At 40.0% G+C, this 21,141-nt stretch overlaps 1 protein-coding gene and 1 pseudogene across 2 annotated transcripts in view; one reads left to right on the top strand and one right to left on the bottom strand.

Annotated features, from left to right (window-relative positions):
- Positions 1-20,354, bottom strand: part of LOC308435648 (splicing factor 3A subunit 2-like) — a 42,405-nt pseudogene extending 22,051 nt beyond the window's left edge. Inside the window, exon 1 of the transcript in view lies at positions 20,134-20,354. The product of the transcript in view is annotated as a splicing factor 3A subunit 2-like (transcript). The remainder of the gene's footprint in view (positions 1-20,133) is intronic.
- A 100-nt stretch (positions 20,355-20,454) lies between these two features.
- ELAPOR2 (endosome-lysosome associated apoptosis and autophagy regulator family member 2) overlaps positions 20,455-21,141 on the top strand; it is a gene marked incomplete at both ends in the record, with an annotated part of 155,411 nt that continues 154,724 nt past the window's right edge. Inside the window, one exon of the mRNA XM_080936073.1 lies at positions 20,455-20,640. Within this exon, the coding sequence (XP_080792199.1) occupies positions 20,455-20,640 (186 nt within the window). The remainder of the gene's footprint in view (positions 20,641-21,141) is intronic.

The following is a 21,141-nucleotide window of genomic DNA, read 5'->3' as shown; positions in this document are numbered from 1 at the left end:
GAGGATGCTTACAAAGAGGAACACTTCTCCACTGTTGGTGGGGCTGTAAACTGGTACAATCACTCTGGAAATCAGTCTGGTGGTTTCTCAGAAAATTGGACATAGTGCTTCCTGAAGACCCAGTTATCCCACTTCTGGATATATACCCCAGAGAAGCTCCAACATACAATAAATCACATCACCACAATGTTCATAGCTGCTTTATATATAATAGCCAGAAGGTAGAAAGAACCCAAATGTCCTTCAGTAAATTAATGGATACAAAATTGTGGTATATTTACACAATGGAGTACTACTCAGCTATCAGAAACAATGACTTTATGAAATTTCTAGGAAAGTGGATGCATCTAGAGAATATTCTGAGTGAGGTAACCCAGTCACAAAAGAGCAGACATAATATGCAGTCACTGATAATTGGATACTAATCCCAGAACATTCCGAACACCCCAGAAACAACTCACAGGCTATATGAAGCTCAAGAAAAACAAAGACCAAAAAAAAAAAAAAAAAAAAAAAAAAAAAAAAAAAAAAAAAGAAAGAAAACCTCAGTCCTTCTTAGAGAAAAAATGTGTATAGCACCCTCTCAGAGTGTGGTACACCTGGACCTCAAATCATTAATAATTCAAGAGCTTAGATAATAGCCTTGTGGCAATTTTGGTATTCACAGATCATTATATTTAATCTATACCCAACAAGAAATCTGTTTCCATGTTACATTCTGTCCCACATGTACTTCATTCTTATGGTAACTAGTGGTATTTCTATGCATGCTATCAAACCTCTAAAAGAATTAAGTACTGACAAAATTATTCATATAATGTTATGCCAAAACCGCTTTAAAAATCTGTAAATGTATCCCTCTTTTTTAAAAAAAATAAAGTGATAAGGAATAATAATAAATAAAAAACATTATTTTATAGGCTGTAGAGATGGCTCAGTGGTTAAGAGCACTGACTGCTCTTCCAGAGTTTCTGAGTTCAATTTTCAGCAACCACATGGTGGCTTACAACCATCTGTAATGGGATTTGGAGCCATCTTCTGGGGTGTATGAAGACAGCACCAATGTTCTCTCTCTCTCTCTCTCTCTCTCTCTCTCTCTCTCTCTCTCTGTCTCTGTCTCTCTCTCTCTCTCACACACACACACACACACACACAAACACACATTAAATCTTAACAAAACAAAAATGAGCTGGGGAGATGGCTCAGTGCTCTTCCAGAGGTCCTGAGTTCAATTCCCAGCAGCCACATGGTAGCTCATAACCCTCTGTTAATGGAATCTGATGTCCTTTTCTCATGTGTCTAATGAGAGCAACAGTTTGTATTCACAAACATAAAGTAAATAAATCCTAAAACATATTTAAAAACAATTTCTTCACACTGATTTGGTATTACTGCTTGATAGTTACTGACTATAAACTATTACGGTAAATATGTTCTTCACTGGGATACTTAAAAAACTAAGCTTATTTTGTGCATGAATGGAGACATGGGATGCGTGGGAGGGGAGGGTGCTTGGGAGGTTTGGTGACCACTGATACCACAGGATGAATGAATGGTTGCCTCTGGAAACCTGTCTACCACCTATATGTTCCTTCTTCCCAGGTCACCTTCTCCCTAACATAAGGTGGTGACTTATACACATGGATACCTTTATTTACCATCTTCATCGTTAAAAGGTAGTAGAGACCAAATGTTGAATTGAAATGGTTTGTTCAGTATCTGGACATTTTTAAAAGGTTGGGGTGATATGCCAAATTCAGTAAGCTGATTTTGGAAGAGAGGCATGTAAGGTCCACATCTGCAGGTAAGGCTGTTCGGATAGGCTGGGCCTTACGGTGTCAGGAGTCAGATAAACTTCTCTCTGCCTCACTTTGCTGCATGTCCAATGAAAACAATATATTTCCCTCCTAAGATAAAGACTTGGCTTGGGGCTGGCATAAAGTAGTGCTCAGAGCATACAGGCATTACTTTTCTTGACGTTTGAGATAGTATTTAAGCTTTGCTGATTCTGCGGCATCTGAACTTGGGCGAAATATTTCTATTTTAGGCATTTCACAACGGGTGAAACTAGAACCTGCTCATAGGTTGTCAGGAGAGTTGAGTGAGACCCTGCACTAGAGGTCCTCTGTGAGGTGTCTGGCACTTGATGGGTTCCTGATGAGTGTTACTAACTATACTGAATGTTAGTGTAACATCCAGGTCATTTTGATATGAAACTTTCTGAGCATAGAACTAACATCTGGAGAGCGAATGGTGCTGTGTTTCTTCTCTACTGTGCTACAGACTAATCTCGTGTAAATATGTCAGTTTGAATCTAAGCTTTCAGAGCAGTTTTGGAGATTTTCAGATTTACACAAAATAAAATCATGGAAGAGCAATATTATCTCAGGCAAACGACTCTGAAGATTATCAAGATTTTGGTAATTTGGAAGATGTTCTTATTCTGTGTGCTGTCCAAAGATAGAATGGCTGCCTCTAAGGACCTTAGCTTCTTGATAACTGGGTTACTCATTCATTTATTTATTTAGTTGTAAAGTCATCTGAGGAAGAGATTTAGAAGCAATGGGGAGGAGCTGGGAATGTGAGCAGGAACTTCTTAGTGAACCTTCAAGCTAATTGTCCAAGGCTCTGTGGTTCTGTGGGTCTTGACTTTCCTACAGTTATTAAAGTTCAAAATCATTTTAGAACTTGTGTCCAGTAACCCAGCCTTTTCTTTTGAAGCACTGTCATATCCTAGTGCATATCCCCGATCCTTCATGATTAAAATTTATTTCTGTCATTGTTCTTACCTGAGACATCTGGAGAAATGTTGATTTCATGCCAACCATACTTGCATTTCCTTAAAATAGGGAAACTGAAAAATGATTTAAAAATTCTACTGTCAAATAAATTTTATTTTTTTCCATTTTTAACTCTCTGAAAGTTTCATACATGTACATAGTAAATTTTTGTTCTATAACTGCTTTAATATCCTGTAATGCTCCGATCCACAACAAGGTCAATATTAGTTAATAGATATGCAAACATTGAGATCTGCTTCAAAATGGACCTTGTTACCACCCTTTGAATAATGTGTCTCACAGGAATAATTGTGTCAGCATTACTGTCTCATTTAGTGAACCATTCTGCTTGTAAGTGATTTAATTTTTTCTTGCCTTTCAGTTCATTATTCTTAGCCTTAAATTCTTTTCTTTTTTTTTAAGCTTAAGGGCCAACTTTAAAAATAGGCCCTGTGGGACAGTGGAGAATAGAACTCCAATAATGCATTTAACTTATTGTATTTTACCTGGATGATGGTGTCATCAGATATCCACAGTTCATGGGTAGGTGGAGAGGTTTGGCTACATAGTGAAAGAGATGGTAGACAACATTATCACTAGCCTGGCGTAAGGAAGGTTGGAGAATAAGAGTGAACGAACCATTTGAGATCAACACAGTGTGTGATCATATTAACCCCCCATGTGAATTTGTTTTAACCAAGGCACTATGACCATGTGTGTCAGTTGACCCTCCATGTTGATGCCAGTCAATTCTGTTCCCCCATGAGTGGTGCCAATACAATCATACACAATGATGGGTTTACCACTGTAGTAATGAAGACCACACATGTCTCAATGAAGAACTGTTAGCTGGCTTCAACAATGGCCGGATGATCAATCATGAAATTGTTCTACTGAACATTATAATGTGGGAGAGATCTTTCTTCTGTGGATTGCACATCATTTCTTTCGGTGTAGAACAAGCGTTTGTCCTTGCTGGAACAACAGTCTGGATAATTTGGGGGTCACCATTACGCTGCTTCTGTTCACTTAGTGGACGCCATGATTAAATGTCATCTCACACAGTGTTGCTTTTGCTCAACAAAATCTCTTCATAGAAAAACAATTAAGGCTGTTATTCTTGGAGTTTGGCACTATATCCATAAACCATCATTATGAAACGTCTGTCTCGTCACAAATAGGTAGTTTAAGGAAGAGTTAGGATTCTGTGTGGACAGAAAATGCTTTTAACATTGGAGCTGTATCCTTCAGAATAAAACACTTTCTCTGAACAAATAACTAATGCACCATTCTATTTCCCCCAACTGGGTAATGAGTGTGTGGAGAACATTTCTCTTAGCTATATCTACTGATCAAGGCACAACACTTTTGTATCCTGAATCCAGTATTTTGGCTTCTGCTCTTGAAAGTCTTAGTGTTCATTAGAGGAATATTCCTCCAGGGGACAAAATTGATCTAGAACTTGAAATTACCACATGTTATTCTGTGACTTTCCTTTGCAGGAGACTGGGAAGTTAAAAATATTATGACGATACTTGCCACGAATTTCTAAGATAGAGTCTAGGTTCCTCTGGAGAGGTGAAAGTTAGTGAAGGACTACAACATCTCTGTATATGTAAGATTATGAGGCTAATCATTCAGTAGCTAAAATTTCAGTGATGTCCCCCTCCCGTCTAAGACTGGATGAGATGGTGGCTAAGCACAGAGGGAACAAAGAACAAGGAATTCCAAGTGTAACAGTAAATAAAACTCATTTTTTTTCATGTATAGATCCATGAACAGATGTATAGAATGTTAACACCTACAGTAGTTACTTCTAAAATTAAGATACAAAAACACTTATCTACATAAACGCTTTGTGCTGTCAGTCTGAAGTTACAGCTCCCTTCCACTTCAGCGATCAAGAACCAGAAACTTCGATAACTCTCATTTCATTTATTTTTTAGTCACTCCACACAAATGAAATGATAATAGCATGTATTTTTGAGATTGCCCTCTTTCTTCTAGTGTAATGCTTTTGAAATTCATGCAGGTTATAAGTACATATGTAGTCCATTTCCTTTTATTGCTGGACAGTGATCCCTGGTGTTCCACGTGCATCAGATTTGTGGTAGTTACCTTTGAAATTCATTCAGTGTATTTCACAATACTAATATGGAATTATCACCAAACTAGTGAAGAAACGAACAGTAGCAAGACATGAAAGTCTTGGTGAATGGCAGGGGGTGGAGGGGCGCAGAAAGTGTTAGATTTCTTCCATGTTCATATTGCCTTACTTTAATAGGCCTTTTTGACCCCCCCCAAAGTTAAACAGTAAAAACATCCCAACTTAACTATATTTTAATTTAAAACTTAAATTTTAGAAAAATAAAACGCACTAATGATATTTCAGTTACCAACACTAATACGTTAAGTCTTATTGACTTACGAAGTATTTACTAATATGAAGACATGAAGTATATGATGTGATGTATTTCCTAATTGTTCGAAACCAGATAGCTAAGAGAGGTAAACATTAACATATAATTATGCCCTAGAAGAATAACAGTAACAAAAAACCTCAAGCAGCTGTGTGAAGCTTTCATTTGTTTTTATGCTTCGGATTTTCTGGCCTTGTTGATACTCTTATTCCACATTCCCAAGACTCCCTTGCGGCCAGATTCTACCTTAAAAGTAGGTTAAAGAAACACTGGTGTAGAAGACAATGAGCAACACGGCGTAGCAGAAGCTACATGATTGTAGGTAAGTTCTCAGGGCAGTGAGGGCCCCAGTGGCATTCGGTTTCTTTGCAGCAGAAGTCACAGAACATAGTGCTATGAGGAGCCCACACCAGAATTTCTACCAAAGCTGTCTTGTTGCCTGGTACATTATTATTCTTTGTTTCACTCTGTTTCACAGATCCACTCTTTGTTCATTTTCTCTCTCTGAAATTCTGCAAGGCACTATGTACCACAAGGTATAATGTAATAAATATGTAATTTTTTTTTTTACAAACCAGGAAGAGGTAGAGTCTATGATGTGCAGTTAATTTAAAAATTTTTTTAAACGGAGAAACAAGGATTCATTTCAAATTATTGTTGGATAAGTTTTACAAACTAATAAATTAATTACAATATGTCCGTGATGATTCATATTAGTGATCAAAATACCAGGTGCCCTCATTAATGATGCTGGATAAATTCTGGAATCTTCAGTAAATTGTACTATATCTGGAGCAGTTTATATTTGTAATAAATACTCAAATTCTCTCATTTATGAGGCTCACATAACACATTGATTCATGTCACACATATTTATCAATGCTTGTATATTAGATCTGGGAATATGGGAATCAAAGCAAACAAAATCCTGTTTGCATGGAGCTTGGATTTTAGGTAGGAGAATCAGGCAGGGGGTAAAAGTGTAGCTTTGCAAGATGGTGATAGTCCTAGGGAGAAAAGTGAAGCAAGGAAAGGAGATAGGGACCTACAGAAATTTTAGGCGGAAAAAAACCAAAAACAACAGGAAAGGACATTTGAGTAAAGACTTGCCAAGGAGCACCGTGGGCAGAGGGTAACAAACACTCCAGGCTTTTCTTTCAGGCAAGAGGGGAGGAAGCCCAAATGCATCTTGTCAGCTGAGAGAACAATCAGGAAGTCAAGAGTTGCAGACACTAAGGGAATGAAGTACCTTTAAGATCATTCACTCAAGCACAAAGGCACTCTATACTAAAGATAGGCACACAGACAGCTAGAATATTCACATGGCTCCTTTGACTACTCTGATGACTGTTATTGGTTTTCAACTTGTCTATGTCTGTCATTAACTAGAACCGCAAAATAGAGCACCAGTGAGGGATTTGTTTGTTTGTTTGTTTGTTTGTTTGTTTTACTTAATTTGATATAGGAAGATCTACTTCTAATCTGGATCTTCCAGGTAGGGACACAGACCATTCTTTAATCTGGATCTGGAGGCAGAAAGGCACCTTTAATCCAGAATGTTTGAGCTGGGAAAACCTGCCTCTAATCTGTGCTACACCTTCTTTTGGAAGCCTGTGTAAGGACATGAAAGAAGAAAGCTATTGCTCTTTGCCTGCTTGCTCTCACCTTACTAGCAGGTACATTCCTCCTTCCCTGGCACTCTAGCCTACTTAGAGCTGCTTCTCAGGAATTCCAGTAATACTGGAGACCAGCTGAGACATCCAGTCTCATTGATTCTAGGGCCTTCGGCTCTAAGGCAACTGTTGTTGGATTAGGTGGAGCACAGTTTATAAACCATTCTACTCAGTCTCCCTTCTCTCTATATAGAAAGGTTTATTCTAAAAGTTCTGTTACTCTAGAGAACCCTGACTAATGCAACTGCAAACAAGACACAAAAATTTTGACTTGATGTTGGGGGCATCTCTCTTTCTGGGAACTTTTAGACTGCAGGTTAATACAGCACAAGTAATTTTAGGGAAGGGATACATACGTGAACTATAACTATCCCAATAACAATGTCAGACACTTCAGATGCATGAGCTCATTGGATATATTCATTTGCTGCATACCAACTCTACAATGTCAGGTAGTTTTAGTTCTGGTTTTCAGATGAAGACATTAAAACTGAGGTTCGGACAATGCTCACTCACATAGCCAGTAAAAAGGAGAATTTCCATTTAATGTAGGTCTGTTTCTTTTCATGTTTGTGATAGTCAATGCTTTGTGTCAACAAGACTGGACTATGGAACACCCGTGGATAATCATTAGAACCTTATGTCTGGTGTTTGTGGGATGTTTATGAAATAAATGAGCAATTTGACCAATAGTAAGTAGATCTACTTACCATTTGGACCCTCGGCGCCTGGTCTATCATTTCAACAGTGGAAAGAATGTGGTGAATTTTCTGTCTTTGAGCTGAGACATAAAACTTCTCCGGCTCTCAAAAATCTGAACTCTCGGGCTCTTAGCCTTGGCCTGAGCTCACGTTTTCTGGATCTCTAGCTGATATAGGGAAGATCAGGAGTTCTCTTAGCTTCCATAATCACATAGCCAGTTCTGACATCTCTTTGAATGTGTATCTCTGTGTAATTGTATTTGTTTGATCTCTCTGAAGAGCTCTAATGTATTATTCTTAAGTGTTTCCACAACCTCTCAGAGTAGGTTAAAATTTCTATCCAAGCAAAAAAGTGGTGGTGGTCAGGTTCAGGATTTCCCTGTGTATCCTGGAACTTACTCTGTGGACCAGGCTGGCTTGGATGCATAATGAACTACCCACTTCTGTCTCTTGAGTGCTGGTATTAAAGTCATGCACCTGCATGTCTGGTCTGAATCCTTTGTTCTTTAACTACATAGAGTTTCATTTTGCTCTTTTAAAGAAATCTAAAGAGTGTAAGAGAAGTATTTAATTGATAACTGGGCTTAGAGAAGTAAATCTTCAATTCTTTAAAAACAAAACCAACCAACCAAATAAATCAGGACATTCAAAGTTAGATTTTATTCAAGTGACTTTCTTCATAAACAAATGAACAAACAAACCAAAAAAAAAAAAAAAAAAACAACAAAATACTTTGTTCCTTTTAGAAAGCTCATAAACTTGTACAATGACTTTGAAAATCAACATTGTGGTTTCTAAGAAAATAGGGAACAATTCTACCTCAAGACACAGCTATACCACTCCTTGGAATATACTCAAAAGATGTTCCACTATACCACAAGGACATTTGCTCAACTATGTTCATAGCAGCTTTATTTATAATGGCCAGAAACTGGAAACAACCTATATATCCATCAACTGAAGAATGGATAAAGAAAATGTGATACATTTATACAATGGACTACTACTCATCTATTAAAAACAAGGACATCATGAAATTTTTAGGCAAATAGAACTAGAAAATATCATCCTGAGTGAGGTAACCCAGACCAAGAAAAATACACATGGTATGCACTCACTTATAAATTGATATTAGCATAAAGCACAGGATAACCATGCTATGGTCCAGAGATTCAAGGAAGCTAAGGCCCAAGGGAGGATGCTTGAATATCATGCAGAAGGGGGAATAAAATAGACGTGGATGGAGTCTGAAACTGTGGGGGGGGGGAGATCAGGTGCAGGGATAAAGATGGACCAGAGAATGAGGGGTAGCCAATAACCGGCCCCATCTTGAGACTTGCTCCATGGGAGAGAGCCAGTTCCCGACCCTATTAATGATAGTCTACTATGCTTGCAGACAAACACCTAGCATAACTGTGTCCTAAAAGGCTTCATCCAGCAGTGGATAGAACCAGAGGCTTAAAACCCACAGGCAAACATCAGGTGGCACTCCGGAGACTTGTGGAAGAATGCGGAACAGAAATGAGCAAGCTGGAATGGTCAGGGACACTATTAGAAGATGCACAGAGTCAGCTAGCTTGGGCCAATGGGAGCTCACAGAGACTGAACCACCATTCAAAGGGCATGCATTAAATGGACCTGGACCCCTTACGAATATGTAGCAGATATGCAGCTTGGTCTTTATGTAGGATTTGAACCATTGTATCAGGGGCTGTCTCCAGCCATTGGATCCTCTTCCCATACTTGGATTGCCTCGTTGGGCCTCAGTGGGAGAGGATATGCTTAGTCCTCCTTTGACTTGATGTACCAGGCTGCTTCACTTTCTGTCAGATGACCCTAGGCCAGAAGGCTGAAGACTGAGGCTCCACTGTTTTGAGGAATGAGAGACTGTTCAGGTAATCAGCTGTCTTTATAAATTGGCTAAATTTTGAAGCTATGTTTTGTGCTCCAAATATTTTTCAGGTAATATAAGTCGTTCTCAGATTTCTGACAAGGTTGAAGACAGGTTGTAGTCTCATAGGCAACCCAAGCTGGTTAGCACTGAGAAAGAAGATATCAATTTGAGAGGGTGGTTTTCAGATGACATCCGTCTGAAACCAGGATATAATTCAGCTGTAGAATGGTCAGCCTTTTAAGTTAGGATAGATGACAGAGAGTTTTATCTAATTGCCAAAATTGAGGGACTGGCTGTTAAGTGTATCTTATACTTTATAAATTACAAAATGGTAAGAGTTGTGCTCAAGGGGGAAAATGTGGATTGCCCTGGTCCTGTTTGTATTTTGATGCTAATTCCTCTTTCTCAAGAGGGGCTGCCATGAACACGGAGTGGATCATGTACTCCGGTGACTTCCTATGAACTTTCTCCCCACTTTAACTGGAGCAACTATGGACATGGGGATGGTCATAGAGCTGCCATATGACCAGGCCTCCCACTCCTCAGCAAATGCCCAAGGGACTTCATATTCTCTTCCATAGACACCCTCTCAGCCATGTTCATTGCTCTCTATTCTCAACTGCCAGAAAATGGAAGCAACTTAAATGTTCTTCAACTGATAGATGGATAATGAAAACTTGTATTGCATAGACATAATTAAATACTGTCCAGCTGCAAGAAGAAATGATTAAATTCGTGGGACTAGAAAATACTGCGTCGAGTGAGGGAACTCAGAAAGACAAATGCCTCCTTTTACGTGTGGGTCTCAACCCTCTACCTTTAGATGTAAATGCATTGCACGGAGTAACTCCAGATACCAGGGAGCCAATTGTAACATGAGCCCATACTGATGGTTTAGGGAACATCACAGAAGGGGAGGCAAAAGTATTATAAGAGCCAGAGAACCAGAGAATCTGCTGCAGGGCAGTGTCTTCTACATATCTCATGAGCGATGCATATGCTAACATTGTGACTGCCTTAGCAAAGCCTGACAAGAACTATTGACTTACCAGTGTGAATGGTAGAAACCTCAAATGGCCCCACCCCTAACAAAGACTTGTAGGTGATAAATTGCCTAAAGAGGGAAAAAAAAAATCACTCTTCTCCAAGGACAAGACCCCAGTTGGTTAGTCAATCTCAAAAAGATTATCTATTGAGAGTGTGTATATCGTAATAAACACATATATTTTAGCAGCACTAAGTAAACCTCACAGGTTGTATTTATTAATTTATATACAGAATACTAAGACCATGGAGGGGGCCGTGAATTGTGGAGTTGGGAAGTGGTGGTGGGGTGGTACAGGTGAGGAGTTGGGAAACAAAGTCAATTTGCAAACGATTGTTTTTGTTCACTTAGTAAGACGAGTCCCAAATGTCAAAAGTATAGTCTAATCAGCTAGAATAATCCAGAAGACACCCTTATTATTTTCATCTACCTTCTCAGCCTTTTTTGATTTTTTTAAAGGGTGGGGTTAAACATTAAACCCAAGGGCTCGGATGGTAGCATGTATGTTTCTTTCCTCTTTCAGTATTTTTAATGTGGATGCTTAAACCTAACTAAGGTTGATTCTACACAACAATTTCAATTATGAGGTATTTCAAAAATCGTAGAAATGTACAGAGGATAACAAAGCTAACTCTCTAACCAGTGAAACAAATCTGCCAGTGTCTGAAATCCTCTGCTGTTTCCTGCTGAGGAAATGGTGGCTTTCTTTCTTTGTCTACAAATTTGGATTGGATGGGCAGACCATGTATATCGTAGGATTTCCAAGACTAAATGAAGTACTTGTTCTCAGAATACTCCTCGTATTTATTTACTAAATGTCCAGTAAATGCAGTTATTAGCATAATAACTGCCATTACAACAGAGCATTACCTTTGATATTTGCTGCATATATTTTGTTTCTCCTCTATCCCTCTTTGAGCCTTCTTTCATTTGAAAACTAAAATACTGGGAGTTGGAGAGATGACTCAGCAATGCTCTTGCAGAGAACCAGAGTTTGGTTGATTGGTGGCCCCACAGCCAGCTTTAACTTTACCTACAAAGGATCTGAAGCCCACTTCTGGCTTCTGTGGATATCTGCACACATAGCTTGCGCATACAGAGCACATATACATACACATAAATAAAAATGAACCTTAGAAAACGAAACATAAACTAAGAATACTATGGTAAAAGTTCAGGGTATGCGGGGATAGCTCAATGGATAAAGTGCTGTCAGTGTAAGTAGAAAAACCTGAATTTAGAGTCACAAAATCCAGATAAAAGCTGGGCATGTTGGCATGTGTCCAGGAATTGGAGGAGATGGAAAAGGGACAGGAAGATCAATGGGACTTCCTGCAGAGCTGGCCAAGATGAACCCTGAGTTCTAGGTTTAGGTTTAGCCAGACCTTGTCTCAAAAAACATGGTGGAGAGTGACAGAGAAACACACCAAAGTTGACCATTAACCTTCGAATAGGCACACACAGACTTGTGAGTGTGCACATGCACGCACCAATCCACAAAATTAAAAGTTCAGGAAAAGCCCTCTTTATACACCTTTCCAATCTTTCATTCTTTTAGGGGATAACTACATGAAATCTGCCCGTTTTTTAAATTGAACAACTTCATTTTAAAAAACAAAGATAAATGTACAGATTTTAAAAGCATTTTTGCATAATAGTATATATATGAATACATTTTTGTCAGTACTTGATTTTTTTTAAAGGTTAATAGTATGCCTTAAAATCTTACTAGTTACAATGAGCATAAAGTACATGTAAAATAAGATGTAACCTGGAAATAGTCAAAGATTTCTTGGTGTGTAAAGATTAAGCATAATGATTTTTTATTGTTCTTTTTTGGCCTTTGTTTTTTCTTGAACTTCATATAGTCTGTGAGTTGTGTCTGGGGTGTTCAGAGATTTCGGGTGTTAGTCTCCAATTATCAGTGAGTGCATATTATGTTTGTTCTTTTGTGACTTGGTTATCTCACTCAGGATGATATACTCTAGATGCATCCATTTTTTAAAGAATTTCATAAAGTCATTGTTTCTGATAGCTGAGTAGTACTGCATTGTGTAAATATACCATATTTTTGAATCTATCCCATTGATTTCCTTTTGCTGTTTAATTGCTCCAGCCAGGACTTCCAGTACTATGTTGAATAGGTAGGCAGAGAGTGGGCAGCCTTGTCTAGTCCCTGATTTTAGTGGGATTGCTTCAAGTTTCTAACTGTTAAGTTTGATGTTGGTTATTGGTTTGCTGTATATTGCTTTTATTATGTTTAGGTATGGGCCTTGGATTCCTGTACTTTCCAAGACATTTAAAATGAAGGGGTGTTGAATTTTGTCAAATGCTTTCTCAGCATCTACTGAGATGCCTATGTGTTTTTTTTTCCATTGAGTTTGTTTATATAGTAGATTATGTTGGTGTATTTCCATATATTAAACCATCCCTGCATCCCAAAGATGAAGTCTACTTGATCATGGTGAATGGTCGTTTTGATGTGTTCTTGGATTTGCTTTGCAAGAATTTTGTTGAGTATTTTTGCATCAATGTTTATAAGTGAGATTGGTCTGAAGTTCTCTTTCCTTGTAGGGTCTTTGTGTGGTTTAGGAATGAGGGTTATTGTGGCCTCAAAAAAATGAGTTAGGTAGTGTTCCATCTGATTCTATTTTGTGAAACAGTTTGGAGAGTATTGGTATTAGGTCATCAATAAATGTATGATAGAATTCTGCACTGAACCCATCTGGACCTGGGCTGTTTTTGGTTGGGAGGCTTTTGATGACTGCTTCTATTTCTTTAGGTGTTATGGGATTATTTAGATGGTTTACCTCATCCTGGTTTAACTTTAGTATCTGGTATCTGTCTAGGAATTCATAAATTTCCTCCAGATTTTCCAGCTTTTTTGAGTATAGGATTTTGTAGTAGGATCTAATGATTTCTTGAATTTCCTCAGGTTCAGTTGTTATGTCTCCATTTTCCTTTATGATTTTGTTAATTTGGATACTCTCTCTTTGCCCTCTAGTTAGTCTGTCTAAGGGCTTATCAATCTTGTTAATTTTCTCAAAGAACCAGGTCTTGGTTTTGTTGATTCTTTGAATGGTTCTTTTTGTTCTATTTGGTCAATTTCTGCTCTGAGTTTATTTCTTGCCATCTACTCCTCTTGGGTGTATCTGTTTCCATTTGTTCTAGAGTTTTCAACTATGCTGTCAAGTTGCTAGTGTATTCTCTCTCCAGATTCTTTTTGGAAGCACTCAGAGCTATGAGTTTTCCTCTCAGTGCTGCTTTCATTGCATCCTATAGCTTTTGGTATGTTGAATTTTCATTTTCATTAAATTCTGGAAAATCCTTAATTTCTTTCTTTATTTCTTCTTTGACTGTGCTATTGTTTAATAGAGTATTGCTTAGTTTCCATGTGTATATGGGCTTTTTGTTGTCTTTGTTGTTATTAAAGACCAGCCTTAGACCATGGTGATCTGATAGGATGCATGGAAGTATTTCAGTCTTCTTTATATCTATTGAGGCTCTTTTTGTGACCGATTATATGGTCAGTTTTGGACAAGGTGCTGTGAGGTGCTGAGAAGAAGGTGTATTCTTTTGTTTTAGGATGAAATGTTCTGTAGATGTCTATTAATTCCAGTTGGTTCATAACGTCTTATAGTTTCACTGTGTCCTTGTTCAGTTTCTGTTTTCATGATCTGTCCATTGATAAGAGTGGAGTATTGAGGTCTCCCACTATTATTGTGTTGGGTACAATGTATTTTTTGAGCTTTAGTAGGGTTTCTTTTATTGACATGGGTGTTCTTGTATTTGGAGCATATATGTTAAGGATTGAGAATTTCTCCTGACAAATTTTCCCTGTAATGAGTAAAAAGTGTTTTTCCTTATCTTTTTTTGATAACTCTTGGTTAAAAATCGACTTTATTCAATATTAGAATGGCTACTCTAGCTTGTTTCTTGGGGCTGTTTGCTTAGAAGCTTTTTTCCCAACCTTTTACTCTGAGATAGTGTCTGTCTTAGTCTCTGAGATGAGTTCACTGAATGCAGCAAAATGCTGGATACTGTTTATGTATGCAGTCTGATAGCCTATGTCTTTTTATTGGAGAATTGAATCCATTTATGTTAACAGATATTAAGGAATAGTGGTTGATGTTTCCTGTTATTTTTGCTCTTAGAGGTAGAATTGTGCCTGTGTGTCTTTTTTCTTTTGGTTTTCTTGCTTAGGTATTTTCTTGTTCTTACTAGGATGTAGTTTCCCTCCTTGTATTGGGTTTTCCACCTATAATTCATTTTGGTGCTGGATTTGTGCTCAGATATTGTGTAGATTTAGTTTAGTCCTGGAATATCTTGGTCTCTCCATCTATGGTGATTGAGAGTTTTGCTGAGTATAGCAGCTTGGGCTGACACTTGTGTTCTCTTAGTGTCTGCATGATGTCTGTCCAGGATCTTCTAGCTTTCATAGTCCCTGTTGAGAAGTTGGGTATGATTCTGATTGGTCTGTCTTTATATGTTACATGACCTTTTCCCTTACTGTTTTTAGTATTCTTTCTTTGCCTTGTGCACTTGGCGTTTTGACTATCATGTGTTGGGAGGAATTTTTTTCTGGTCCACTCTATTTGGAGTTCTTTAGGCTTATTTTATGCTCATGGTCATCGCATTCTTAAGGGTAGGGAAGTTTTCTTTTCTGATTTTGTTTGAAGATATTTAGTGTGCCTCTTTGTTGATATTCTTTGCCCTCCTCCATTCCTATTATCCTTAGGTTTGGTCTTTACACTGTGTCCTGGATCTCCTGGACATTTTGGGTTAAGAGCTTTTATGCTTTTGCATCTTCTCTGACTGTTTTGTTTATGGTTTCCATGTTGTCTTCAGCTCCTGAGATTCTCTTTTCCATCTCTTGTAGGCTGTTGGAGATGCTTGCATCTGTGACTACTGATTTCTTTTTTAGGTTTTCTACCTCTAGGGTTGTGTCTTTTAGTGTTTTCTTTATTGTTTCCATTTCCATTTTTAATTCCTTCTTCAATTCCTTCATTTTTTTGGTTTTGTTTTCCTCTCGTTCTTTGATTTCTTTGAGTGGTTTTCTTGTTTTCTCTTTAAAAGCTTCTATTTCTTTATGCTTTTCTTCCCATTCTTGTTTAAGTATCTCTATCATCATCTTGAGGTATGATATCGGGTCTGAGTCTTCTTTTTCTGGAGTGTTTGGCATTCTGCTGTTTGCTGTGATGGGAGAGCTGGGTTCTGGAGTTTCCAGGTTGTCTTGGTTTTCATTGGGTAAGTTCTTTTGCTTTTCTCTTGCCATCTTGTCTGTGATTATATGTGATGTTGTTGTCAGTGATTGGTTCCCATCTCGCCTGTGTACCCTGGCATTGTCCCTGGATCTCTGTTGTTCCTGGTGGCAGATGGCCTGAGTGTTTGTTCTGCATGCACTGGCCCTCTGGGGTGGAAACCGAGTCCCTAAGGCAGAGTTCCTGTTCGTTGAAGCAATGTGGTGGGGGGCTTTCTGCATGCTCAGCCCAGACCTCTCTGTTCCCAGGCTACTCGCGTGGTAGTCTCACCAGGCCTGCGTCCCTCCTGCCCATGTTTTAATACATAAAAATATTGACTACCTATTGTGCATAAATTTTACTTGATTGTTTTCCTCACTGAATGGAGAAAGTTCTCAAGTGTCTCCTGGGTCAGATACCTTTCGTGAAGCAATTCCTTGTACTTGGGTAAAATGCCATAAACATGTCCAATGAGATTGTGTTGAAGGTGCCTCCACCTGCAGCTGACTGCAGCCTCAGCTAGAATAACGGGGCTGTGACCTAACTGAAGACCATATTCTTTTAACGTGTGTCTGATATTTGGCAGCCTTTCCAGCCAATCTTAGGCTGCAAACTAAATTTGGCAAATGCTGTGGCCAATTAGGCTGTTTCTCCCCCCCTTGTGTGTGTGTGTGTGTGTGTGTGTGTGTGTGTTTGTGTTCATATGTGTTTGTGTTTTACAGATATACAGCCTTATTACAACTTGATGTGACAAAACCCATTCAGAATATTGTCATATTACTGAAAATGGTTCATTTTGTCATGACAGTTATCTTATGTGTTTTGATAAGTTATCTCTATAGAGGGCTGAGAATACAGTGTTTGCAATTAGGTTATTTCTATATGTCAAATCCTCTGTAGTTTCTAAATGATGTCAGTAATGCTGCTCGGTGGAGCTCTCTGGTGCTATTTGATTCGTGAATATTTACATCCCTCAAATAAATTCCACTAAAACTAATTTCTGTAATGAGTTTTTTTTTTTTTTTTTACATATAACAGTATTTGTCTGATTTTCCCTTAGTATTAGATATTTAGGTTTCATTTACCATTTTTCATTGTTTTACAAAATAATATTGATGCAATTTTGGTCTTGACATTTTTTGTGTGTATTTGATCCCCCTCCCATGGCTGAACTGTTTGACAAAAAAAAAAAAAAAAAAAAAAACAAAAACAAAAAAACACAGACAAGTAAGTGGTACATAATGATGAATGATTATAATAAGACTGTACAATAATTATGGAGAATTGTAAAAACAAATTCTGTTAAAAAAAAAAGCAAACAGCTGTCTCGCTATTACTCTATTAGACAGTTTCCGCCAACAGCTTTGGCTTAGTTGTTTTAATCACACTTCTTCAGTAAAAGCCCCTCAACTGCACACCCTACTCCCTTCCACCACACCTGGAGACACGCTACTTTGAGGTGAGTTTCCAGCTTTTCAACACAGATAAAGTATCATTGCACTTCCTCAAGTCTCTTGGCATCCTCTTAAAATACAACTTTAATATCAGCATAGTTTTACCAAAGGAAGAAGCATAATTTACTTAACCATTCCCCATTTGGAGGCACTTAGGCTATTTCATTTTTAATTAAACAACAGCGAGTGCAAAAACTTGCTCTTCTTAAGGACTAGTTTTTAGATGGCTAGAATTAAAAATGGCCAGGAAGAGAGAAAGAAGGTGAAGTTGGGTGGATAGGGAGGTAGGGAGGATCTGGGAGGAGTTAGGGAAAGGGCAAAATATCAATATATATTATATGAAAAAAATAAATAAAAATTTGAAAAGCTAAAGGCTGATACATATTTTGATAACTTTAATTGAGCTTATTTGGTAATTTCAAATGTATTTATAATGTGCTCTGATGCCTCTCATGTTTCCCTCCCTTATCTTCCTCCCATTCCTGACAACCCCCTACAGGTCCCTGTCTATACTCAGGCTTGCTTCTTTGTTCTGTCCTATCATCACCTGAGCATAACCAGGGAGGGCCATCTGTGTGAAAGTGAGTTGGTAGCTATCCAGTGGTGGGCTTACTCTTGGGAAACACAAGGGAACACAATGACTGTCCCTCCTCCAGAGTTCATCAGTAGTCAATATTCATCAAGGAAAGCTAGGGTCCCTTGGGATCCATGATTCCCTGCTGACAACCCAGTGCAGTGGGCGTGGCTGTTGCACTACCATGACTTTGAAGGCTGTATGGTGCCTAGAGACAGCCTGAGGTAGCTCTCCTTTCTTTCTCTTCTTTCTGGCTCTTACATTCGTTTTCTCCCCTCTTCCGCCATGTTTCCTGACTGAGTAAAAACAGTTTCGTATGCTGGCAACTTGTTTTTAAGAATACAGATGGTATGGATTCACTGATAAGTGGATACTAGCCCCAAAAGCTCAGAATACCCAAGAAACAATTCACATACCATATGAGGCTCAAAAAGAAGGAAGGCCAGAATGTGGATGCCTCAGCCCTTCTTAGAAGGAAGAACAAAATACTCATGGGAGGAAATACAGGGACAAATAGAGCAGCAGGGACTGAAGAAAAGATCATCCAGAGACTGCCTCACCTGGGGATCTACCCCATATGCAGCCACTAAACCCAAGCACTATTGCTGATGCCAAGAAGTGCTTACTCGCAGGAACATGATATGGATGCCTCCTTAGAGGTTTTTCCAGAGTCATACTGATACAGATGAAGATGCTTGCAGCTAACCATCGGACTGAACATGGGGTCCCCAGTGAAGAAGGTAGAGAAAGGACTGAAGGAGCTGAAAGGGTTTGCAACCCCATGGGAAGAACAACAACATTCCGGAACCAAAGCCCCCAGAGCTCCCAGGGACTAAAACACCAACCAATGAGCACACATGGACAGACTCATGGCTCCAGTTGCATATGCAGCAGAGGATGGTATTGTCTGGCATCAATGGGAGGGAGACCTTTGGTCTAGTGAAAGCTCATTTTCCCATTGTAGGGGAATGCCAAGGTGATGAGGTGGGAGAGGGAGATTGGGAGTGGGATCGTCTTCATGGAAGCAAGGGGAGGGGGAGAGGATGGAAGAGGGGGAAAAGGAGATAACATTTGAAATGTAAATACAGAGAATATCCAATAAAATGTTTTTCAAAAAGAATATCTGCACCCCGGAGTGCATAATCTACAATTTTCTAGAATTGTTCTCATTCCTAATTGAGATAGAAACGGTTCATAATATTTCATTTTGCCTGTATAAAATGTACGTTTCACACATTCATTACTTGAATTCATAGTTAATAACGTTTTTGTGCTTATAGGGTTTAAAGGTTTTCGGTCATGTATATTATAATCTGATTTACCCACAGAACGAAAAACCTGTGCAGAAAGCGTGCCTTTGGCTGTGCTGTTGCTGATGTAGTTCCGGTGCTTGTTGTGAGTTGGTGATGCTCACCTCTGGTGTTCCCCCGCACAAAAGAAAACCAGTGCACACCCTGTAACTCTAAGCTGTTTAATCCATTAAGAGGAAAATATTAATTGAGAGTTACAAAGAATGCTACTTAGGGAAATCTGCAATTTAATCTACTTATGTTGACTAAAATGGGCTTTATTTTTTTTATAGAGAAAGTGTTTTTAATTCATTAGACAATGCTAATTGTTGACAAAGGTAATATAAATGTGGCTCACATAAATTCTTGATGGATTAAGGAATAAAAAGCAAACAAAGGAATGAAAACGAAGCGCTAAGCCATCCACTCCTAAACATTAAATGAAAGAAAACGGAAAGTAAATATTTATATATTTGAGTAAACGTATTTACCCTGTTGCAGACATATTCAGGTCCATTTACATTTAGTGTGTCAGTTGGGTCAGAAGATCCTTGAGCTCCTCCCACTGACATGTCACCCTTCACTGCCTGGTGTGTGTGTGTGTGTGGGGGGGGGGCAACACAAAATAGACCACCACTGCAGCTTTTGTAGAGGATAAATGCTTTCCCAGAAACAAAAAGGTTTATTCGCTAGAGGCTATACATCTGTATGAAATAATCCCAACATCAGCAGGAAGTAGCTTTGGTACCAACACTTCATTCCCATCTCCTGTGAGGCAGGCACCCTTCCAAGAGCTTTGTTGCACATCAGTGTAATAAACCTGCACGGCGACCTCATGGGGTGAGTACTGTTATCATTTTCATTAAATAGATATGATAACAGAGCCCAATACTACAAACCTCAGGCCTCTTTCCTCTCTGCCATTTCAGTAAACCCTAATCCTGTAGAAATTCGTTTTGAGGTTACCAGGCATGGATCCTTATAAGAGATATCCCTAGGGTGTCCACAGGGGGCTAGAGAGGGGCGACACCCTGGAGTCTCTGGCCTCTCTGACTCCCTCTACCTTGTCGCAAGGCTCCTGTACGGTTGGCAGTGCCACCGCTCCACGCGTGCTGGGCTGGGCCTCAGCCGCAGCCCGCGCCACCTGCTCTGGGCTCCCGCGTCCCCGCCCCGCGTCCCGCCCCCGCGCCGCGCCCGCGTCCCACGGTCCCTCCCTCTGGCGTGACGGGAGCACGGGCGCAGGCTGCCCGCGCTGAGAGCGGGCCGAGCTGTCAGCGGGAGCATCAGCCCAGTTGAGCTGAGCCGAGAAGAGCCAAGAGCACGGTCCTTGCCTCCGGGAGCCCGAGCCGCGCAGCCTCCTCGCCCGAGTCCACGCAGCGCCGTGATGCTGCTGCTCGCCCTACGGCGGGCGCGGGGCAGGGGCCGGGGGCGACCGGCCGGGGATCCCCGCCGCGCGCGCTCGCCGCCCTGGAGCCCTGCCTGGATTTGCTGCTGGGCGCTCGCCGGCTGCCAGGCAGTCTGGGCTGGGGACTCGTCCTCCTCGGGCCGCCCGCTTCCTGCGTGCCAGGAGGTGAGCAGCACTGGGTCCCCACTTGGAGTTTGCGGCAGGGTGTGGGGTGGGGCGGTCGCGCGGACCCAGGCTCAGAGTGACCATCACCTTTTTCAGGTTTGGAGGACAGAGGCGTTCGTTGATATCCAGGGATGAAGTTGCTCGCCCCTGCTAGCTGCCTAGGAGCGGGTGTACAGGCTTGCTGTCTTCCTGGTCCTGTATTTCTCTTGGTGCTGGGGTGTTTGGGGGTTTCTGAAAGACTTTGCGGCGCCCCCTTCGGAGAGCCAGGTCTCAGGACCTGGGTTTGAGTAAGAAATTTCAGGAAGGGGAGGAGACTGGGGAAACCCTGCCCCATGGGATTTGGAAAACTAAGGCTTAATAGCTTTCTAGAGACCTAGATACCCACCCTCCCTCCCCTGATTTCTCTGTTCACTGGTCTCCACAAATGCTTTTATCCAACTCCCAAGCCCTCAGCTTCCAGATAAGGGAACCGTGTGGTCTCTTGACATTCTGGCAAGATAT

The sequence above is a fragment of the Micromys minutus genome (assembly GCF_963924665.1).
Source record: "Micromys minutus genome assembly, chromosome: 23".
Taxonomy (NCBI): domain Eukaryota; kingdom Metazoa; phylum Chordata; class Mammalia; order Rodentia; family Muridae; genus Micromys; species Micromys minutus.
This window is presented reverse-complemented; position numbering and strand designations above follow the sequence as displayed.